The 16,870-nt window shown below is 42.8% G+C and overlaps 1 protein-coding gene across 5 annotated transcripts in view; it reads left to right on the top strand.

The window, feature by feature from the left end:
* The window catches only part of DPP6 (dipeptidyl peptidase like 6), a gene marked incomplete at both ends in the record, with an annotated part of 485,505 nt that extends 470,984 nt beyond the window's left edge, over positions 1–14,521 (top strand). For all 5 annotated transcript variants that reach the window (XM_079538258.1, XM_079538260.1, XM_079538257.1 and 2 more), the window contains 9 exons: positions 3,151–3,249; positions 5,553–5,622; positions 7,446–7,640; positions 8,454–8,508; positions 9,382–9,487; positions 10,175–10,233; positions 12,869–12,941; positions 13,041–13,114; positions 14,375–14,521. In XM_079538258.1, coding sequence (XP_079394384.1) covers positions 3,151–3,249; positions 5,553–5,622; positions 7,446–7,640; positions 8,454–8,508; positions 9,382–9,487; positions 10,175–10,233; positions 12,869–12,941; positions 13,041–13,114; positions 14,375–14,521 — 878 coding nt within the window. The remainder of the gene's footprint in view (positions 1–3,150; positions 3,250–5,552; positions 5,623–7,445; positions 7,641–8,453; positions 8,509–9,381; positions 9,488–10,174; positions 10,234–12,868; positions 12,942–13,040; positions 13,115–14,374) is intronic.
* Between the last annotated feature and the right edge of the window lie 2,349 nt (positions 14,522–16,870).

Here is a 16,870-nt window from a genome sequence, read left to right as displayed (position 1 = left end):
CCTGAGTCATATGTGATTTTATGGCTCGTTTTCTCAGTTCCTGTTGGCAACACGCATTTCAAGCCCTGATCCCACCTAGAAAAGTTGGACTTGTGAACAGCAAGTACAGAGTGCAACCCTGAATTCTGATTGATTTTTTTTTTTAATCACATTTAAAACCAGATTTGTGACACACTGTAATCTTTGCAGTTAAAATAGAAATGCTCAATAGTGTTCCATGCAGTGCCAGAAGCATCTGAGGTAATTAAGGAGATGTATGTACCCTTAACTCTAATTTATCCTGCCATTATTTTCAATTAATCTGTTCAAATTCAGATGTTCCTTTGCAGAAAAAAATACATGCACAAAACTTAGCAGCATTCTGGAAGAAGTTAGGTTAAAGCAATATGCTGCTTCACTGGACTGTCTGCTGCCAAATGCTTACATGACTAGCATTGGTCTAGCATTTCTTCATGTCTCTGTTTCCTCTCTGGTCTGAAATTTCCAGGTAAAAGCCTGGAGTGCCTCTATACCCAAAGTCGCCCAGGCACAGCCAAATGCAGAGGGATTATTATTTTATTTTTAACAGGTTTTATCCCTTGTGAAAATGCTTCTGCCATAAATAGCAAAAGTTGGCATGTGCAATTGTCCTGGTTGACAAAGATACAAGAATTGCTTTTTTTTTCGGAGTCACAACAGGCAGCAAATAGCAAACTGCAAACATTTTAATCTCTCTGCACCAGTGGCTGCTCGTATCTCAGTCTTTGCACAGGGTAGTAGCAGTGGGATTTTAGAGCTCTGTCTTGCAGCTAGGCAGGCTCCTTGCTGATGGCTGACACGCTACCATTGAGGCAGCCTTCAAGCCTTGCAAGCCGTTTAGAAGTCATTTATGCAAAATTGTTTGACTGTTGTTCATTTTTTCTTCCTCTTTCTCTGTTAAAGGATGCAAGTGATTGCTTTTAAGATAGAGGGACATTCCAAAGAAGCTTTTTATCTTAGAGGAAAGTAGACTTCGTGATTTGTTGTTATCTGTACAAGCAGCCTCACCAACATCAGTGGGACTGAAAGGCAGAGTAACAGCTTACCTGGGTGCCTGAACCTGGATTCACAGATCTCATCTGTGCAAGTACAGAATATCCAGTCCCTTCTGCTGCCATGTCTTCCTGCTCTCCATCCATTTTTATCTTTGTGGTTTTTCTCCTTAAAAACATTGCTTTCATTTTACAGTAGACGTGGAGAGGGCTGACTCTAATAGTGCATACAGGACCGTGCTCTCATGAACTGTGTTGCAGGCTCCTGAATAGTTCTACAAATTACTTTTGGGAGATTAAAATGATAAATGCTATATAAAACAAAAAAAAAATAAAGGAAATGAAGGTCTTAAAAAAGGAACACAAGACATACTGAAATTGGTTTGATTCTGATGGTACTCAGTAGTGCGTATTACATAGAAAGCTTGATCTAGTTGTGCCCTGAACACAGCACCTGCTGAAATTCATGATTTTCTGCACATGATTAGCATTTCCCTTGCTTCCCTTTTTCCCTCATTCTTCTTCTTCTGAAAAAAGAGCAACTGACAGTTGCACACATTACTGAATTTGCTCATTTAATATGAGTGCATTACGCTATAGAGGGAGTTTGCCTCTGTATTCTGCAATAATCTGATAATAGTGCGTCGCTCCGAATATTATAGCGTGCTTACATTTAATTAAGCAATGACCATTTGTACTCTATAGACTCAATCTCCCTGTGGTCCTAAAGCAGAAAAGAAAGTCCTTTAGGAGATATGCCAATCTTTTTATTTCCTCCATAGTCGTCTTGGCTTTCTAAAGATGCAATTATGTGAACAAATAAAATGGCTTGACTAAATTCCCCTACGTGGCAGGCCCCTTTCTGCTGATAAAGCTACTTGTGTGTGCCGTAATTAAATGAGAATCTTAATATTTAACTAAATGTAATAGGCTGTTGCTTTGGCAGTTTTGTAGGGAATGTGATTTCAATAGGGATGAGACAGGCTTTTCAGAAGCAGGGTAAATAGTCTGGGAACCAATAGGGTCTTGCTGAAAGATGTGGGAAGGCATGTTTTTGTGGTGTGCCTGCCTTTTCAGCAGAGGTGGGCAATGACAGCATGATCATCAGCTAAGTATTACTGGAGGAGTTAGGCTTACACATCTGTTTATTGGTGTGTCTCTAAAGGGAAGGTACAATCAGCTAAACTCATAATTTGGTGCAAAGCCTTCTCTGGGCCCACAATGCAGAAGTGATGCTCTGGGTCCCCCAGTCCAATCCCAGCCCGAGACCAAGGGGCCAAGCACTGCAGCATGTTCCATGACTGAAATCCAAAGCCAGGATCTCACCATCTTGGAATCCCTCCCAATGGGGCTCAGGAGCCTCATCATCACACATGGAAATATTCCCTCAGGATGGGCCCTTTCCTTACCAACTGAGGAGGACTTGTTCTTTCTGTTGCTAGAGGTAGTCACTTTTTCTAAGAGGTCCTCAAGGGCCAGGATGTGAGCTATAAAGGTTAATTCCTTTATGAGACTTAAAGGAAGAAGGAAGGAATCCTCTATTCCTATCCCAGACAATTCTTGAATAAGAGAAACAAGAAAAACAATTGCTGAAACTGTTGTAAATTTTTTCTTCCTCTTTCTCTGTTAGAGGATGCAAGTGATTGCTTTTAAGATAGAGGGACATTCCAAAGAAGCTTTTTGTCTTAGAGGAAAGTAGACTTTGTGGTTCGTTGTTATCTGTACAAGCAGCCTCACCAACATCAGTGGGACTGAAAGGCAGAGTAATAAACTCTAAAGAAGTTTGCAAACCGGTACTGCTCCCAGACGTGATGTTTCTGTGGTCTCTCTCCCCGTGGTTTTCCTTTCAATTGACTTTCTCATGAGTAGCACCACAACCTTGTCCTGAAGCATTCTAAAGTCTCCTCCCTTTCCCTGTTTTGTTATACGTAGCTTAGCCACAGACTTGAGAACCTCTTCATCTGACCCTTAGATTTTCGTGTAGACATCTGACTGGGGCTCATAGCCATGTCTCAACACAGATGGTCACACTCCCATAAGGAAAGCTGTGTTACAGATATTAAGGTGGCTATAAAATGTTAATCTGCATTTTCACAAACAATACTGGAAGTTTTTGTGATCTTAATCCTTCTTCTTTCAGAAATTTTTGAGCTGGAGGTAAATGAAAATGTGCAACTGGCTGTAAATGACAGGCAAATGCCTAAAGTAGAATACATGGAAATCAAGATAGATGATTACAGTAAGTAGCACTTTTCCTCTATCTTATTTTTCTTTTTAACTACTATTGCTGCGGAATGATACAGTCGTCTTGCCTAGACTGGCAGGAGGAAAAATGACTCTGGCTCTCGATTTATTCTCACAGTTAGCAAAGCACTCTCTTAGGATGTGCTTCACAAGGAAGTTATTACTGAGACAGGATTGGATGAGAATGCAGCTAAAGAAAAGCAAAATGATTGGATTGGGTGGTGTTGAGTTTTTCTTTTCTCCTTTGACAGTTTTCTTTGCAGATGAAAATCCTCTCTGAGAATTGACACAGTGTGGTGCTCCCATTGTTCAGGGCATTTGCCATAGCTCAAGTGGTTTATTATCTGGGATGGGTGTGAAGTGGGATAGTGTATGTGCTTGCTGGCTACAGCTGGGACTGCCTTTCATTTGTACGATATTGAACCACAGTGAATGAACCTGACTGCCCCTTGGAGTCATTCAGGAGTCTTTTGAGAAAGCCATATCATTTGACAGGGCTGGAAAAAAAAAAAGAAAAAAAAAAAAAAAAGAAAGCTTTTCAACAAAAGCAAAGAGATTTCATCTGGAGTGAAGAAAAGAAAAAAACGGAGCAGTTTATGTCAGTGCCTGGCACGTTGTTTGCACCATTTGTGTAATTGTTTTCCCCGTGAATCTGTATCTGGACAGAAGGAAAGAAAACCTAGTGGCAAATAGGTAAAGTGTAGGCATTCTCTGCCTGTCTCTAGAGCTGCACCTGGACCAACCTAATAAGCATCTGCTCTGGTTCTAAGCAGATGGAATACATGGAAAATCCGCGTATTCAGCATTGTGATGTTGCACGCCAGAGCCCTAGTTTGTGTGTATGGCAGTAACTCTAAAAACAAACACAAATCCTGGATTCAAATGACGCGTTTGGATTTTGGCATTTCCCGAGCCAAAAAGCAGCACACCTCTCAGGGCATATGAAATGAAGGCAGGGAGGTGTGACTGATGGCAGGTTACTAATTTCAATCATTAGCAGGTGTTAAAAAAAAAAAAAAAAGTGTGAAGCAAAGGCTGAAAGGCATTTGAAAAGGATAATAATGGCTCCAAAATGTTCTACTTGCCGGTGTTAGGAGTGCATAAAGTAACACTTGCAAGCCTCACATGCAGCAGAAGGAGACAGTCAAAAAGATGATACCTATCCCCTCCATCAGCCAGCTCACTTGTGGTAGTGTCAGCTGATGGTGAATAACTCAGGCTGACGCTCAGTGTCTTACCAGCAGGTATCACTGACACTGGATTCTGCCCATTTAACCAAATACATGTAATAAATACAAGTGGGCTGTTTCCATGTCCTCCCTATGTCTCCGTGGCCTTGGGCTGAACAGCCCTGGGAACACTGCAAGTGGTGCTTATTTATATTTAAAGTCAAGTGATGGCCTTTTGGGCTGTCCCTGGGCCATTGATCCAATTTGCGGTCCATTAGCATTCAGATGGAATAACTAATTAGGTGGAGTGTCAGACAATGATTGCAAAGCCATCTACTTAAACCGCGCAGCTAATGTGTGTATTAATCTATTGAAAATGCTCCTAATACCGATTTAATTGCCGGGCCTTTGCTAATCTGGATTGTAGTTAACATTTTAAATATAAATGTGCTCTCGTTGATGTGGATGGCATTCAGATGGGAGCATTCAGCTGTCAATACCAGGCCATCGAAAGTAGTTAAAGGAGCTGTGGTGAGAGTCCCCATGCCTGGGGACCTTGGACATTTTCTACTTTTGTTGGTTTGGAACCAGCCATACCGTGCAGCCTTCAGCACAGTTACCTGCTGTTTTAGAGTACCATTTAGGGCCCCTGAAAATCAGGATTAAAGCAGATGTTTCTTTACCAGTCTTCATGCCACTACAGCAGAAAAGATCCCATTCTCCCCCCCCAACACACCACGCTTAATTGGGTCTTAAATTATCATCCTCCTTGTCTCTTTCCTCCCTCCTCTGCTGCCCTGAAGTATTGATTTCTGGCTGTGTCACTCATACAGCTGCCGAGAAGGAAAATTATAGCTATTGCCAGATGTTAATTGAATGCTGTAAAAGGGATGCATGACTGAACAGCACACTCTCTTCTCTCAATTTACATTTCTTGTCACCTCAGCTACTATAACGTGGTCTTTTCATTGACAACAGCTGTGTTCCTAAGGTGTTATTTACCAGCATGTCTGATGAAATGCTGTGTTGTTCCTGTTTATAAGTAGCCAAAACACCAGAAATATGTACTATCATTATGTTGGTTTTCCTACACTAAAGACACGCTGTCATTTGTTGTTTTCTTGCCTAGAATTACCAATGCAGATCCTAAAGCCAGCAACGTTTTCAGACATGGCGCACTATCCCTTGCTTTTAGTTGTGTAAGTTTTCACTCTTCTTTTGTTTCTCTTCACATTATTGTGGCAGTGTGGAAGTTTCATCTTTCAAGATATGACACAATTTCCCTTCCAAATGCCTCACATGAGAGTTGGGCAAGGTTGGACATGGGTTTCTTCTCTCATATGTTTGGGCCAAGGATTTCACTTCCCAGGAGGATTCCCTAGTCGAGTCCTACATGCATTGTAGGGTTTTTTGCAGTTGTTGCAAATGAACTCCCAATTCAGTTATTTGGGGAGCAGAAACACTGGGAGAAAGAAAAGATGGACATAGTCTTTCTATACTGGCATTAAGGTGCACACCTGGTTCAGTGATAGGGCCCTAACTCTGTGCCACTGAGCAGAGTGTGCTGAGTGCTTCTTTGAGAAGGGCTGAAAGTGGCTGACCTGGGCAAGCAGGAGATCCAGCATCAGGGATCTCAGCTCTCCATGGGTTTGCATGGTTTGCATTTCAGCAAACCTCAGGCAGAGGAGAGACTTGTTTCCATCCAAAGCAGGAGCTATGTCTGCTGAGACACTGGAGGAAGGGGAGCATCCTGCTTTCCTTCTTAGTGCCTTTGGAAGATCTGTACAATTTTTGTATTTATATTAGGCAGGTAGAATTTCTTCCTGGAGAGCATAGCAGATGGGTATCTCTTTATGCAACATTTAGTAATAATAATATGCAGAGCTGTGTTTTTTCTGGAAATTTGGAAGAATCCTGGGGAGGGAATTGACTGACCTTGGAGACACCTTCCTGGCTTGCTGCATCCTGCTGCATCACTTGCTCCCTGCCAGGGGATGCCCTGCAGCAGAGAAGCCCCACGTAAGAGTGAGAGAGGTAGCTGTGTGCCTGAACACCATGCAGCACTTCCTTCCATGAAGGACGAAAGCACTGCAATAAGCATGCCACTACATCACAGAAATACCGCAGAGAAAATGTACTTCATTAGAAGTGCTTGAGGAAGATTGGTGCTCATCAAGCAAACAGCACTTGATTAGGCTGTCTCTGAAGCTGAATGTGCCTGGGTCTTGCCTGAATAAATGCAAATGAATAGGAGTCACATGCATGTTAAAAACCTGCAGTGAGTTGACTGATGTTCCCAAGAACCCCCCAGAAAAGACAAGAATTGGGGGGAGTGCCTGCAGGTCTACAGTAATGCCAACCTAAAATATTATTTCTCATTATCATTACCTCCTGTTTTTTCTGGGCTGTCTTCCAGAAGTGGCTCAGTATTTCTTGAGGCAGTGCCCTTGTGCAGACTCTGAGCAGAAGGTTGTGAAGGGAGTCTTGCCCATGTATTCCACTTACCTTGGGTCAACCTGGGCGTTTCTGTGCTCTTGGTTTTACCACTTCTAGAAGTGTTCTTACCTTCTTCACTTGCCTCAGTGGGAGGTGACAGACATGACTGACAGCTCCACCTGCAGCCACCCAAGAAGCTGATGGTAGAGGGGTTTCTGCGTTGGTTGAACTGGGGTGGTAGATGAAACTTGAACACTTGCCACTGAAGCAAGAGAGGATGAATAGCTGCAGGTTTCAACCAGTGTGTCTTAGCAGCATGCTAAGCCAGGCTCCTTACAGCAAATCCTCCACCAGAAATACCCTGTCTTTGGGAGTGGTAGAGAAATGGAGACAGATTGGAGCCAGAGATGGTAGAGAAGTAGATACAAGTGTTAGTGAGGAAAACTCCACTGACTTCTGCATCACATCACATCCCATTCCCACAGCAAGCCCATGGCCCTGGGAAGAGCTTTGGGCTCCCATTTAGTGATGTTGCCTTTGTTTCTTGAAGCACTGTTCTTTTTCCTGATGCCTGTTTGTGTTTCAGGGATGGGACGCCAGGCAGCCAGATCGTAACAGAGAGGTTTGAGGTGACGTGGGAGAGCGTGATGGTCAGCTTGCACAACGCCATTGTGCTGAAGTTCGACGGCCGTGGGAGCGGCTTCCAAGGCACTAAACTATTGCACGAGGTTAAGAGGAGGCTGGGCCTTTTGGAAGAGAAGGACCAGCTGGAAGCTGTCCGGTGAATCACACTGTTCTTGAAGAACGTCTTGAAGAACTTAAACTAAAAGAGGGGAGGTTTAGATTAGATGTTAGGAGGAAATTCTTTACTCAGAGGGCGGGGAGGCAGTGGCACAGGCTGCCCAAAGAGGTTGTGGATGTCCCATCCCTGGAGATGCTCCACACCAGGTTGGATGGGACTTTGGGCAGCCTGATATGGTGAGAGTGCCTCTTCTCAAGGCAGGGGCTTGGAGCTGCATGGTCTTTAAGATGCCTCCAACCCAAGCCATTCTATGATTCTGTGAACTTAATTAATTACTAATAATTACTCCAAGGCTGGCATTAGTCCTGCGGTATGTGGGGTAGAGCAGGAAGGAAGGACAATGTAATTCCGTGGCTGTGATCAAGCAATGGCATGTGAGAGAGGGAGCTCGTGCCAGCCTGTGCAGATGGAGGAGAACGAACTTAAAGAGCTAAATTAGAGCACACTTATCTGTGTCACATGTTCAAAGCCTGTTTATTTTTAGCTCTGTACAGTCATACAGCTGCAAACAAGCTGGAATATCAGCTCCTAGATTAATTTTTCGCTGGACTCGCAGTGGGAGAAAATGTACCTCTTTAAAACTTCACACTTTTTTACAGACTTTTTTTTAAGTGTAAAATCCTAAATATCAAGTCCTGTCATATTGTTAGATTCACTCTGAGCACGATCACACTAAAAACACCACCAGCGTAGTGCAATAGAAACAGCTTTATTATGCCTTTCAGAGGTAGGGCGCTGCAGTGTCGAAGGGAAAAGTGTTTTTAATTCATAGTTTCTCCCCTCATATTCTAGGACAATGCTGAAAGAGCATTACATCGATAAAATGCGAGTTGGTGTGTTTGGAAAGGTAACTTTTTGCTCTTATTCCTCTGCACTGCTGTGGTTGGCTGATGAGGTTAAGCAGCTGAGCTAAATCCTGACTATGTGAATAGTGGTTTTTGTTATTATTTATTTTTGACATAGGCTGCTTCTTGCTCAGAGATGCTGCTGATGAAAGCTTTTGTTTTATCAGTGCATTCGTCAATGTGTGTAAATTAACTTCTGGGTGCAGAAAGTGACAACTTGCCAGAAAAACGCTGTCAACATTAGTTACTTTTTCCCTTGCAAACTTTCATTTTCCTTGCATCCCTTAAGGCCTGTGGGTGTGTGGGCAGACCTGGCTCGAATTGTACAAATGTTCAACAGCAGTTTTGATCTCTGAGCTGACTCACATCCCAGCGTGTGCCCGGCTGGGAAACAGCAATTGCAAAGTACACACAATTTGAAATGAGCACGGGACTGCGAGTAGAAACTGTTTGTTGTGGGAGATACGGGCTTAGAGTGAGCAGTGAGAGCTGCACTTACAGCAGCATCTCTGTGGGGAATTGTTAACAGACTGACGGCAGACACCAAAATTATGATGTCCATTTTAAAAAAGGAGGTGCTGAGATGGTATTTTGGAGAGCTAGTATATCTGAGCAGACCTACAGCCGTGTAGTGGGTTAAGAAGGGGCAGGCTCTGGGACACACAACCCTTCTGATTCAGGAGAGTGCAGCAAGTGCAGAGCTCCTCCTCAGCCATGGCTGTGGTCCCTTGTTCCCTCCTTCTCCAGGACCAGGTGCTGAGGGCTCTGTAACTGCCAAGAAGCTCCTGCAAGGTCTCTAGTGCCCTGTTCTATACCCAAAAGCATCAATATGTCACTGCATGACTGCTGATGTCCCTCTCCTGTTTGTGTTCTAGGACTATGGTGGCTACCTGAGCACTTACATGCTTCCAGCTGGCGAAGAAAACCAGGTGTTTGCATGTGGAGCTGCTCTTTCCCCACTGACAGACTTCAAACTATATGGTAAACATTATCCTGGAGCCAACAGGCTGTCTCTCTGACTGCAGATGATGTGTCTATCCTACCCTTATGCAGTGTTCTTCTCTTTCTTTCCCAAGATCCTGATAGTTTTCTCAGCTAGCTGTAAAGACTATAAACTACTTTTACCATCCAACCTCTACCACCAACCTGTATTGAACATTATTCCTTCTTGCCTGACACATCCCTCCATGGGAGCTGCAATGCAGTGCCCATCCTGTGGTGGTGATCCCCCTGGTTCCCTTCTGATGATACCCCATGCACACAGTGATCCTTCCTCTCAGGGTCACCACTTCCCTTTGCACTAAGTGAAATCAGAAAGCCAGGGGTGTTAAACACTGCAGTTATCCCTGAGAGCAACAGGAGCTTGTAGTTGATGGAGTCAGCTGCTTATGAAAGGGACAAACGTGACACTCCTCCTCTTGTATCTCAGTTGCAGTAAGTAAATAAAAAATAGTTCTGTTACTGATAGACATAGTGATGATGAAAGCCTGTGGTATAGTGCATATCCTGATTGTATTTTCTAAAACTTTTAGAAATAAATCTATTAAAGCTTCAGTACTTTACTAAAGTACTTCAGTACTTAAGCACTTTTTTAGCATCTGTAGTATTTGGCTTAGAAGTGACAATGTACTCAAATATGACTGAATGCTTTCTTTATTTCTTTTCAAGCTTCAGCATTTTCTGAAAGATACTTGGGTTTGTATGGGATTGATAACAGAGTGTATGAGGTAAGTGCATGGACACTGCATCTCATAAAATGTGAAAGGGGTTTTAACTCTTCCTCCTTGTGTTCTCTCCTGGGAAAGGAACAAGAACACGCAACAGACTGACCAATAAAACTCTCTGTACTTAAGAGGCAGGAAGGTATCATTAAATCTACTTACAGCCTTGTCATCTTCATAGTAATAATGGTTACTCTTTTTTTTTATTGATTAGTCTTCATGTCCACCTCTCTACATTGGGTAAATATAGATATTTCAATTTAACCTATTGAAAGAACTGAGGCTTAGAAACTCAGATGTAGCCATATAGTCACAACCTCCATCCAAGTTCATCCCAATGATCTTATCACTTTGTTGCCCTCTAAGACATGAATTTTGGCCCATTTTCGTGAGGCAGATAGCTCCCTGAGCCTTGCAGTGGAAGCTTTTTCATGGTTATCTAAATTCTGAGTTCATTGTCTCTCAGATTTTGCATGGACGATCTCTAGTTCATGTTAAATTCTTTTTGTTCTTTTAGGAATGTAAAGGCAGATCAGTAGCAGTGAAAGCAAGCAAAAATACTGAAATAAGAAATTTAATAGAAATTAGAACTTTGAATTGCCACTTTTCTTTGTGTGTTGAAAAGTTGGCCTTATCAAAGAGCAGACTTGGGCCTCTTCAGGGTTCTTCTTGGTTGAGTGACCTAGAATAAAGCGCTGAAGGGAAGTGGAGCCATACAAACTGGTTTATGCTCAAAGATCACCAGCTCAGGAGCATCCCAACAAAAGGAAGTCAGGCAAAAATGCCAGGAGGTATGGATGGATGAACAGGGAGATCCTGGCCAAAAGAGGAAACACAACTCCCATTTTTATAAAGAGAAAAAAGACCTGGGGAGCTACAAGCCAGTCAGTCTCACCTCTGTGCCTGCAAGATCATGGAGCAGATCCAGCGTGACTTCTCTAAGGGCAAATTGTGCCTGACAAATTTGCTGGCCTTCTGCAGTGTGGTGATAGTGTTGGTGGAAAAGGCAAGAGCAACTGACACAATCTGCCTGACTTGTACAAAGCGTTTGACATCATTTTGCAATTACATCCTTGTCTCTAAATTGGAGAGATACAGATGTGATGGACCCAGTGCATAAGGAATTGGCTGGATGGTTGCACTCAAAAAATTGTAGTCAGTGGCTCTGTGTCCAAATGGAGAGCAGTGATTCTCCCCTGTTTTGTGCTTGCATTCAGCTCTGGGGCCCTCAGTACAAGAAGGACATGGTTCTGTTAAGAAGGTCCAGAGGAGGCTACAAGGATGCTCTGAGGGCTGGAGCACCTCCCCAGTGGGGATAGGCTGAGAGAGCTGGGGTTGTTCAGCCTGGAGTGGAGAAGGCTTTCGGGAGACTTTGTTGCAACTTTCAGTACCTCAAGGGGCGTACAGGAAAGCTGGGGAGCAACTCTTTATAAGGGCATGTAGCGTTAGGATAAGGGGTAATTGCTTTAAGGTGAAAGAGGGTGGATTTAGATTGAGCGTTAGGAAAAAGGTCTTCACAATGAGGGCAGTGAGACGCTGACATAGGCTACCCAGAGAAACTGGGTGCCCCATTCCTGAAGGTGTTAAGGACCAGGTTGTATGGGGTTTTGGACAACCTACTCTAGTGGGAGGTGTCCCTGCCCATGACAGGCAGGTGAAACTGCATGGACTTCAAGCTGCTTTCCAACCCGAACCATTCTATGATCCTGTGATTTGGGATTATCTGCTAGACAACAGCTTGAGCTCACTGCTGGGCATTGCACTCCTCCAGGCACGGCTCCTAACTGATACACATCTCCTACATTCTGCAGTTGGACCACAGATTGCTTAAGGAATAAGAATTGCTCCTATTCTGTGAACCACCCATGAAGTTTATCAAAATCATATCAGTAGAGACCAGGTGTAGACCCCAAAAAGCCTGTATTGTCCCATGGCAAGGTGCAACTGAAGAAGCATCAATCAGGGAGTAATAGGAAGGAGAACAGAGTGCAAGGTACATGCATGCACTGTCAAAGAACTTGGATATCATGGCTGAGGGGATGAGAGTTAGGTTCAAGGATATCAGGATGATCAGAGTCAGCTCTTGCAAAATTAGTAAATACTCGCTAAGTCCTCAGAGGCTGTAGTATTTGCAGTCACTCCAAATAGTAGGTCCTTTGTGCATCTGGGAGTTGGCTGGAGACTAAGGATTCACAGCAGTAAATACTTAAGAACCTCCTTTGGTCCACCTAAGCTCATCAGTGCCATCTTTCAAACCGTACCAAAGTTACTGCAGCTCACTGAACCTGCTTTAGCATGTGCAGTTGGGCTTCTTTTTGTCAGTGCATTTTATTCACTTTGGAATATTCCCTTGGACTTTTTCCACGTGTTCTACAGTTGAGGCTTTTGCTGAACATTAAAGTATTAAAATAGATGAGGGTCTCTGACCTCTTCCTGCTGCTGGTGCAGAGCGTGGAAGGAGCAGTGGAAGTCTGTTTTACCTCTGGAGTGATGCAAGTGGCTGAGAGAATATGCTGTGCTGGTGTCTGCTTGTTATCCATGTGAGGGAGCATCAAATGGAATTAAGTGCTTCTGCTCCCCCCATATGAATTGCTAATTTCTTGCAAGAGTTTTAATCTTATTGCAACCTCTACCTTCACAGATCACCAGATTAGAACACAGAGTCTCATTACTGAAGGAACAGACATTTTTGATCATTCATGCTACTGCTGACGGTAAGTTAGCCCATCACTTGAGTTCGTTATGTATTTGAGGTGGCTTTGATTTTTCTTAATTAAATTTGCCTCTTTAATGATTGTAATCTGTTTCTACAGAAAAAATCCATTTTCAGCATACTGCGGACCTTATCACACACCTAATTAAGGCAAAGGCTAATTACAGCTTGCAGGTACAGTATGTGTTTCCTTTTTTCATATTTGAACAGTTATTTCCCAGTCTGAACTCAAACTGCTGTTACGAAACAAGCTTCGAAAAGCCACTTGCAAATACAGCCTGGCAGTAGAAACAGAATCTGCTTATAATGTGTTCCCATGTGTTCATGTGCTAACTTGATATCACTGTTTTGCTTTGGAAGGTTGTTGGACAGTTATTGAATTACAGTAAATTAGATTTTGCAAGGAGTGTCTCTAAGGAGTTGATGGCTGCTATCTTTCAGTGGGAACAGCAGGCTGAAATCAGGATGAATTACAGATACAAAGGGCTCTAAATTAAATCAGCTGGAAAAGTTAGGGGGATAAATGTTTCTCAGATCTGACATCCCTGTGTGACACACACCGGTCAGAAAAGCCCCTCTTTCTGCTGAGTTACAGCTCTGATTTGCTGAACTGCCTGTATCTGTGCCAGTGATGCCACAGCTTCTAAAAGAAGCCCATCCACAGACAAAGGTGATGGTCCCTGTTCTCTGCTACCTACTGAGCCACAGCCAGGAGAGTGCCAGCAGTCAGAGCTACCATGGCAGGGACTGCAGCTTGAAGTATAGATGGTTTTATTGCAGTGCGCAAAGCCTACTAACATTTCATCTACTGAATACCAGCTCCCTCTGGCTGCATTTCTGCAGTTTCACGTGAGCTCCATCAGATTCCAAAGGCAGTAGGAACACAGACACTGGGGCTATGAGCCTGGAAGGGATTTGATGGCTGCTAAGAGGACTAAGGGTTCGGTGCACATTCCCAGTGAAGAAGTATTGGTGCTTTGGAGCTTGAAGGCAGCCATGGGGTAGGTGCCCCTTAAGGATTTATTGAGGAGTAAGTAGGAGAGATCAAGGATTTACACTGTGGATAGAGGCACTCAGAGCAGCAGTGGGAGCCCTCAGTCCTACCTGTAAGGATTCAGTTGAGCAGGCACATTGCCTTCCACTCAGTACCCCACTCTAGACCAACAGTGATGACTCTTGCTTTCCTTCACCGTGTGCAGAGGTTACTGACTTCTTACTGGGTGGTTTGGTTCTGTTTTGCTTGAACTTGTTCAGAACAAAATTAAATGCAGTGCCCACCTACAAAAACGTTCCTTTTGGTTCAGGCGTGCTCTCACTGCACTGAATTAACCTGGGCCTTGTGGCGTCCATGGGAAGACACAGGGCGACCAGTGGGCTGAGTGCTCAGTTCCAACACTTAAGGTTCTCACTGTGTATTTCCTTGCTTCTTTGCAGATTTACCCTGATGAAAGCCATTATTTCAGCAATCCAGCATTAGAGCAGCATTTGTACAACTCCATTGTCAACTTCTTTGCATCGTGTTTCCAAGTTCAGGACAAACTCCCAATAGCTCCACTGAAAGAGGAGGAGGACGATGATTAACCCCTTGTGTCTGTGCTAAGCACAAGGCAGATGCCTCTAACAATATGCAACTGGATCATTTTCCTGAAGAAAGAGATGTTATGTTGTTAGCATGTATTTAAAGACAACTGAAAGCAGCTCCTCTGCTTTACTTGACAGCAACTCCTTCCTAGATGGAAGAACATTAAGCATGGTGAACTCAGCAGAAACTGCTGTCTGAAATTAACTCATCACGACCAACATCTTCTTTTTCTTTTCTCCATTTTTTTTTTCCTTTTTCTCTCCTTTTACTTTGCCACAAAGTGACTTCTGGTGTGAAAGTGGCAAAACGTTGGACTTGAAGGAACACCCCATGAAACCACTTTGAGGACTGGAAGATGTGATGTCCCTTTGCATTCAAGCAATCAAGCAGCAGCCCTGACATCCATCATTTGTATTACGTTCCTATAGTTAGCATCACACTTTGTCAAAAAAAAATCTAACCTAATACACAGAAAAGGTTGTAGCACAGTTATTTTAAAGGACACTGATTCATGCATATTTGCCTGCTCTTTCCCATGATTAGAAGGTTTAGCATTGCTAAAGGACATACAAATTCAGTTGTATGAAGTGTCACTATAGTTACACTGATGCTTACTTTCCTGTAATTATTTCTGAATTTTGTATAGCTTTTACTTCTGTTTTCATTTGGTCTCATGTTTACCATATTAGCTTCTCAGCTTGTTCTGGATGAGAAAAAACTATATGAGGAATTAACCAATCCTCTTTAGACCTTAGAGGTCTGGAGAAGCAATGAGGGTCAGGGTAACCAGCCATTAGAAAATCTGTTACACTCAACAAAGGAAACCTCAGTCTTGTGTTCCTGGCAGAGCCCTTACTCACAAGATTGAGCATTTTCTTTGGCAGCTTTGAAAAATACACACATAAACAGCCTGAATGAGCTTAACATTGAGACACGTTTACAGTACTAAACAAAAATATGTGATGGTCATAACTTCTTTTGTTTTGTTTTTTATTTCTGGTTGGCAGCCTGTTGGGAGAAGGCTAGGTTAGGTTTTGGCAGCAGGGATTTGTGGCAGATACTTTGCAGATCATCTCATAGGGCCATTTAAACAGAACCAGTATGCTCAGATTTGTTGCACATGCTGTCTGTGGCTTAGTTTTGTTCCAGGTCGATGATTAGCGTTTGGTTCTCTCTTCTGCTCGCATCAGCTTTGCCAGGCATACTAGATTTTAAAAAAAAAATTAGGAACATCTTTTCCTTTAAAATATCATTTCTACATTGCGGTGCAAAGCAACTTTTAAAACTTCTTGTGAAAATGTTGTAACTCTCAGAAAGAAAATCAACGTTCATCCATTGCCATTTTCCCACCTGATAAGAATTTTGGCTAGTGTCTCTCCTTGTAAAATACTCTGACCAAATGTACAGCCAGTATTAATACTGTATATTTCATTTTGTTGTATATAAAGGAGTGTAAGTCAGTTATTTGTCAGGTCCCCGACCCAATATTAGTCTTGTGTTCAGCATGCATGCGATAACTCTTCTTTGCTGATCAGGACTCTTTAGAAGTACTAGCTTGGAAATATAACAATTAATGTAATTTCTTTTCTTGTTTTGACAGCTTGAATGTCAATGCCGGTTTCTACTTTTTACATAGTACTGTGGGTAAGCTCACATCCTGACAGCAATGATGATGTTTCCATTGGTGTTCTTAAGCGTGTCTTTTTAGTTGCCATTATTTTAAGCTTTGAATGTTGGTTGTACTTTGACCATCATAAATATATATATATATATATATACTGATAAACCACAGAAGTTACTTAGTTTGGTTTGATTATCCTCTTTAATTTACAGTGCATCAACATTGTGTGAACAAGAACTGCAGTATAAACCTGCTTTATCCGGCAGAATGCCAAATAGACAATAAGAATGCTGCGTGTCCAGATTTTGCTACACTGAACAGGCTCAGCGGCCTCAAAATGAACTTGACCTGAGAAATGTTAACAATCTGCTCCGTCCACGATCTTTTGTAGAAAGAACTTTAGGATGTGGCATGGTAGTGTTTGTTCATTCATGGAATAAAACATTATTTTACCACCCCGGTTGCTACTTCTGTTATTTAAAGTACTTAAGTCAGTGTTGAGAGGCTGGAAGTGCAGTTCCTGGTTGAATTGAACCCAAACTCCAGATGCAGGTCAGCTAAATGAAAACAAGCCTGTTAGCAGATACCAAGCCATCAATGAACTATAGTGGACATTTTAATCTTGTTGCCAGCAAACCCAGAAACAAGAAGCTTTAGTAGCGGCACAGGGCAGGCAGATTGCACTTGTACAAAATAGCTTTGCTAATATTTGGCTTTATTACCTAAA

The sequence above is a fragment of the Tetrao urogallus genome (genome assembly GCF_951394365.1).
Source record: "Tetrao urogallus genome assembly, chromosome: 7".
Classification (NCBI taxonomy): domain Eukaryota; kingdom Metazoa; phylum Chordata; class Aves; order Galliformes; family Phasianidae; genus Tetrao; species Tetrao urogallus.
This window is presented reverse-complemented; position numbering and strand designations above follow the sequence as displayed.